At 37.9% G+C, this 6,748-nt stretch overlaps 1 protein-coding gene across 4 annotated transcripts in view; it reads right to left on the reverse strand.

Annotated features, from left to right (window-relative positions):
• Positions 1 to 283: 283 nt before the first annotated feature.
• The window catches only part of LOC107083845 (nuclear receptor coactivator 7-like), a 24,383-nt gene continuing 17,918 nt past the window's right edge, over positions 284 to 6,748 (reverse strand). For all 4 annotated transcript variants that reach the window (XM_015373371.1, XM_015373349.1, XM_015373357.1 and 1 more), the window contains exons 10-17: positions 5,120 to 5,689; positions 4,817 to 4,982; positions 4,570 to 4,717; positions 4,345 to 4,470; positions 2,420 to 2,572; positions 2,173 to 2,268; positions 2,020 to 2,093; positions 284 to 1,926 (exon numbers count right to left, since the gene is read on the reverse strand). In XM_015373371.1, the coding sequence (XP_015228857.1) occupies positions 1,791 to 1,926; positions 2,020 to 2,093; positions 2,173 to 2,268; positions 2,420 to 2,572; positions 4,345 to 4,470; positions 4,570 to 4,717; positions 4,817 to 4,982; positions 5,120 to 5,689 (1,469 nt within the window). In that variant the 3' untranslated portion in view covers positions 284 to 1,790. The remainder of the gene's footprint in view (positions 1,927 to 2,019; positions 2,094 to 2,172; positions 2,269 to 2,419; positions 2,573 to 4,344; positions 4,471 to 4,569; positions 4,718 to 4,816; positions 4,983 to 5,119; positions 5,690 to 6,748) is intronic.

Consider the following 6,748-nt stretch of genomic DNA (forward strand, 5'->3'; position numbering starts at 1 on the left):
ATAAAGTTGGTAAATTTAGTTAAAGACCATAATTTCTAAATACCTAAGAGCAGAAAAAGATTACAAATAAGTTGTCAATTTGTCAAACCTGTCTTGTTTTTAGCAAGTAATTCAGAATATAAAATAAAAAACACACGACGAAGTGATACCTCCTTATTAGAAACAATCTTTGGTGAGATGACCACATATCATTAAAGGTACATTTCAGTTTTCAGTAAATAACTTTTGTTCCCACTTTGACAAACTAAAATCATGACCAACCAGTTGCTTTTTTTTTTTTTATATGTTTTAACATTTATTTGGATTTAAATGCGGTGGCAATCACAACACAATAAATAACGTCATAGTGACATCACAGCAGTTTTGGATTCACAAGAAATAATACTTGGGGAGCATTCACAGTTACAACACCAGCCAGCTTAAGATAATAACGTTCAACTAAACATGAAGCATTTAACTGGCATCAGTGAAGAGAGTATGAAAGGTAGTGGTGATGGATTATAGCTGTATTGCATGTTCATGCCCTACAAGCATTCATTCAGATACAAAAAAAAGTTACAATTGCAAGTTAGTAGATTTGATTGTTCGGTTAGTGCCATTTTAAGAGTGCAAGAACATATGATCCCTTCTTCATAAAGATTTACCCAACACAGAGAGCTAGCCGTGGATGGACAGGCAGCTTTGCCCCTCTGGTTAAGATTCAAAGACATTCAGTAACGATTTAATAGGAATATTAAAGTAATGCTCATTATTAGGGGCCATAACGGCATCATTAGCATCCTGTAGTGTAAAGTGGCTTTATGTTAAACTGGCTCAGCAATGACCAAAAAAAAAAAAAAAAGAAGAAAAAAAAATTCAAACATAAAATTATTCAAGGTCAGTCATTAACTACGGTAAAAAATAGGGAGAAAAAAAAAACAAGCTGCAAAAGGAGCATTTGTCTCATAAAAAAAACAATATAAAAATAAAATGCAAAAATATTCTTATAAAATACAAGGTCATCAACAAAACAGGAAATATTTGGTCATTGCAAACTTGTTTCAGTCTCTAGCAGGTAGGTTTTTTGATCATGTTTATTTGGGAGCAAACCGCGTCTCATTAATGCCATTTATGACTCACCACAAGAGAGGAAGTCATCAGTAAAGGGGAGGTAAGCGCTTCTGATGTAAACATTTGAGTTATTTGATGAAGATTTTAAAATGAACCAAGGCATTTTTTACTTCCTTTTAAGTCCTTAGCTAAACTAGAGGAATAAAGAGGGAAAAAAAACCCGCTGACATTCCAAATTCCTTCAGTACATAAATATGCACATTGTCAAACATACAAATATTATTAACACTGTTATTGTGTCTGTAAGGATAACCCCACAGCATTCTGAGACTCTCTATTCATTCGTGCAGCTTCATCTGCTGTCATTGAGAATAAAGTGAACATTAATGTGAGCATTTTGGCCTTTTTAGGTTTTAGCCACGCGGTCAACAAGCAGCTTTCCACTCATCTCTCTCCAAGCTGGAGGTGGTGAGGCACCGTTCACGCAGGGGAAGCTGGAGCCACTGTTGTATATGAAAGGCAGCAGATGAGCAGAGGGCATTTTGTCTCACTTCCACCCGTTTATAGATGTGGAGTCATCACTAAGCACCCTGCAGAACACAGCCTCTCCATCTGCTTCTGTATCACAGTACGTTCCAAATCATTCATGAGTAACTAGGCCCGCCTCCAAGTGAAGCATTGCGAGTGTTTTGTCAATGACTTAAGATGCGAGGATATATTTGGAGTTTGAGAAGATGAGGCTACTCAAAGGTCCACACCTCCAGATTGTGGATGTTAAAGTCCTGCTGGGCAGAAAGTGGCTGATTGTTGAAGGTAGCACATTTAGTGGTGGTGCCTCTGTAAAGTTCCTCATCCAGCCAAAGACCCAGATGGCCGCTACATTAGAGAAGGAAGAAAAAGGTCAGGATTTGGTTATACTGCATTTTTTTCTGCTCAACAGTAAAGGGAATAAGTGGTAACAGTACACACCCTCCTCCTCCCATCTGCAGAGAGTCAGTGTTGCCTTTCACAAAGTAAGAGTTCTCCCCCGACCATCGGTACACCTGAAATGATGGCATGTTAAGTTTGAAGCTAGGTTATCATTGTAATTAGTGATCGGTTTGTGAGACTAGTGAAGCCAACCTTAATTTCAGGGCAGAAACTATAAAGGAACGTCTCTCCAGTGCCATAGAAATGTTCGCTGACTCTGAAGGGATGAGTTGAAAAAGCTCCAAATATCTGTGACAAGATAAAAAACAACATATTATATTTATAAAAAACTACATAACATAATCAAATTACCAGACTTGTTTTTTCCCCTCTATATATTTTCCACCAATAGGAAGCACTAAAATAAAAAATAAAAAATTCTTTAAGGCCTGTTACTTACTTGCTGATCCATGTCTTTGATAACTAGCAGCACAGGGCTGTCCACATCTGCCAGGTTCCTGTACAAAGTCTTCAGACTGGTGCCGTTTTTCTCTGTGCTGTAGGCCAGTCTCCACAGGTAGCCCTGCACACGGGCTGGCAGACGACAGGCAAGCTGAAGGAAAAGAAAGGCAATTGTCTTCTTGGGGAGGTGCAAAGGACATTTTTGGAATTTAATCTCAGTAAAAATGCAACCGATCTGTGAAAGCATTAGAAGTTTGTTAGAGAACATTAGTGCACAAACAGCAGTATAATGTTCAATGAACACAGCAGACATAACAGCTTCAACTGAAACAGCCAAGAGGCGTCATACTAATTTAATTGGGGCTGCAGAGATTTACAGCTCAAGTGAGAGAAGAATAAGAAAATCTAACATCTGGAGAACAAAGGAAATAAAAAAAAAACCCAGGGGAAACCGCAAACCTGTAAAAGAAGGCACCAAAACTGAACTTTTTTCCCTGCGAGCCAAATTCTACCAACACTCGACATCATACTGAGCTACAGTTCACACTCCAAAGCATGGTGGTGGCAGCAGCATGCTGAGGAAATCTATTCTTCAGCAAAGAGCAGGAGGTTCCTCTAAGTCAGGTTGCAGATATATTCAGTTAAAAAAAAAAAAAAAAAAAAAAAATATAATAATAATAATAATAATAATAATAATAATAATAATAATATATATATATATCTATACTGGTCTACTTCAAGTTACAATCTTTTCTGATCAGTAGAAAAGTGTTATTCTGATTCAGTTTTCAACCAGCATTTGTTGTATTTAACTTGTTCGTGGAAGTGTAAACCCTGTTCAAAGAACTAACTACACCCGGAATATTTGATTCTTTTTAACACATTTCAATGGTTTTTAACTTGCATCTCGACTCTCTGCCATCCTCTAGAATAATATCACATTTTCTTTTTACATAATCAAATATGAACTCAGGGCTATTGGGGATTGCTTTGCCAAGCAATGACCGCCCCGCAACTCTATGCTTTATGTGTAAATGTAAATAGTGTGGTTATGCTACAGGTAAAAGTGCACAAAAGTGAATTTCTTTACTTAGCTGCCACTTAGGAAACCTTTAATGTAGCCTAAAATGTAAAACTGCTGTGATATCTCACACCCCAACAGAACTTAACACAGAAAACTGAATCATTCATGTGAATGCACTCACTTTTATGTTTTTCCAACATGCACCCATACAGGCATGTCATCATTCATTTGAAGGTCTGAATGTGACCCAAAGCTTTCACTGTTGTTCTGTAGGTAAAAATGTGAGCCTCCGTGTAGCTGACAACATGGGACACACTGCCTTAAAAAGTCTGACTCATTCGTGTTCATTTGAAAAATGAAAATTTCCTAGATTTATCTGCCCAACAGAAATGGACTTTCACAACATATATGGATAAGGAATGTGCTAGTATTACATATTTGAACCTGTTTTCTTCATTTATATGTAAAGAGCAATGGACATTCCTACAACAGGGCATCACATATCAGCAGGTATGAACTCTCCTGGTGTTACGTTAGTCGGCGTGTCCATTTTGTGTTTTGATCATTTAAACACAGAAACATCTCATTCACATAACTGGTAGACATGAAGGTGGCGAGTAGGCCCACCTGTAGTGCTTCTTAGACAGCCGCATATTGTACACAGTAGTAGCCATTCAAAATTTCCCCACTTTCCTCTCCTTCTCCTTTCCTTTCCTCCAATATATGTACTAAAATATTCTTCCTGTCATGAATTGTGGACATAAGATCTAAAGAGAAGCGTCTTCTCCTCTTCAGACCGCGCCCACACTTTGGAAAGCTCTGCTCTAGGTTCATTAGATGGACAGAGCTAGATTAGCTAGAATTACAGTCAGTATTTTTTGGAGAGAAATCACAACTACCTTTTCAATGTGTGTATCTTGTAGTATATCACTGCTATCGATGAGCATGGGCAGAGCATCGACGGAAGAGTCCCTGTCACAGCTGCTAAAACTCTGGCGACGCTTGGCCTCGTCAATGGTGATGATCTAATAGATGCAGAAGTAAAAAGAGACACGAGTAGAAAGAAATAGATAAAAGTGTGAAAACAGATTTCTGTTTGACAAGTTCTAGCCAGATTGCCTCACCTCCCAGCTGCAGGACGCGGGGTCGCTGAAGAAATTGTCGATCATGTCCAGCTCGTCTTTCTCCACCACAACAAAACCCTGCTCTCGGGCTTCTTTCCCGTACACATCAGGAGACCACTGGACAAAAAAGGAGTACAGATCGTCCACCCTGAAACACACACATTTCACCTTTCAACCAATCATCCACATGAAGAGTATATCTTTCTATACTTTAATCTAGGCATTTGTGTGTTGGTGCAAATCTGACCTCTCCTGTGGAACAGCAAACCAGTACTCCGGCTGTGCCTCCCGGCCCTTGAGTAAAGGGGTGGGACTGGAAGTCATGGCGAAGGACTTTCTCATTGGCTTCCCAACTTTGAAACACAGGAACATGGGTGGGTTTTTGCTTTTCTCCTCTGATGATAAAAGCATGTCTGTCCAGAGAAAAAGGAAAAGGTTAAAAATTCCTAACCATGCATCTTTGTTGAACTTTTCACAATCCACGAGATTGTCAGCTGCAACTTATTCATCCTATGGTACCTGCATACAGTACTCATAGATTAATTTGTACCTTTGATTGGAATCTGCATCCTCTTCAGCAGCCAGGACCTGGTCTCCGATTCCTGGGTTTTCTTTTGACTCTCCTCTGTACTCACTTCATCGCCCTCTGCTGGTCTGTCTGGGTTTTGCCTCTCCAGACCTCCCTGAACATCTGAAGCCTCCTGAAGACTCGGCCTCCTGAGTGTTTTATCATCTACACTATTTAGCAGCTCTTCCAGTCCTTGAGAGTTTACATCTTTGGTTCCAGTTCCTTGCTGAGTCATGGGTTTATCCTGCACGCTACCCTGTTTCTCTGTCTCTAAAGCAGACTGGACCGACTCTCCATCCTCAATGGAGCTATTCTGAGCAACACCTTCATCCTCTTCGTCATCCAGCCTCCCTTTAGCTCGACCGAGGACAGAATAGTATCGGGAATCTTTCAGAATTCCACAGCTTGGTCCTACAAGTTCATAATTGTCTCTGCAGAGTGTTGTTGAGGAGTTCCCCTCCATCTCCTCAGTGCTCCCGTTGACAGTAGGCTCTAGTTCCGTAAATCCTTCATCTGACGGAGATTTTTCAGTCTGCTCACCCTCTGTGCTCACTGGGAATAGGGAATATGTTAATGCAACCACTTTAAAAATAAATCTATCTGAAACATCCAAGAAAATTCAAACCCTTATTGAACATATTCTTCCATATACCGTAATTACTCTTTTTACAAAAGCACGGAATGTTAAAAACTGTATATCACATATCAGTCTTATGTTTACATTTTATTGCTGCTGCTTACATTTTATCACTGCAGAACTTTAAAAATAGAAATTTCTTTTTGTATACACTGTGTACAAAACGACAATAAAGTCTGTCGAAGTCTAAAACAAAAAATATATATATTTAGCCCTTTAAGCCTCAATTTAGTCTGCCTAAAGAAAGGGGCTAGATGTTGAAAGACAATTAAACGCTACCTGTACTATGCGATTTGGTCAGATTTGATGAGAAATATTAAAATTCAAAAAGTCTTTATAAGTTAAAAGAAAAATGAGGCGTTAATGTTAGGATACCTTTTTAAAACCACGCTGAATAATGTTCTGAAGTTAGTGGTAGATTTGTGAGATATTTTCAATAGCACTTAAAAAAAATCAAACCTCTAAAAATTTTATAAATCGTAAAAATAAATAACATGTAGTTGTAACAGGAATAAAATAAAAGGGTGTTATGAATAAGAAACAAGGATATCATGAAAGCTTAGGCATTGATTAAGCTGGTTTACTACTTGCTAAGTAGAGAATTGGAAATTTAAAAACCTGAATAAAAGAAATGCTTCACTCAGCTCCCCAAAACTGCTATTATTAGTAAGGAGGCTACTATACAAAATATTTTAAAAGTCAAAATTATATAAAACAAAAAGGAAAAAAACGCGTGGAAAAACGAAACAAAAAAAACAAAAAAAATTCCAACCAACAAAAAAAAGGTGCAAAGTGAAAACAAACAAATTTGGAAAGGTTAAAACAAAAAAGGCCGAAAACTAAAAACCTAAATAATGTTCAGCTAACTACTTTAATTTGTTTACAATTTTACTTTATTATTTATGTCTTTGTTTTAAAAATGTTTTAAGATAAGTAAAATTGTTCATTAAACAATGCTTAGAAATAGCTTCAGG

The sequence above is a fragment of the Cyprinodon variegatus genome, unplaced genomic scaffold (assembly GCF_000732505.1).
Source record: "Cyprinodon variegatus isolate N-32 unplaced genomic scaffold, C_variegatus-1.0 Scaffold4, whole genome shotgun sequence".
NCBI lineage: Eukaryota > Metazoa > Chordata > Actinopteri > Cyprinodontiformes > Cyprinodontidae > Cyprinodon > Cyprinodon variegatus.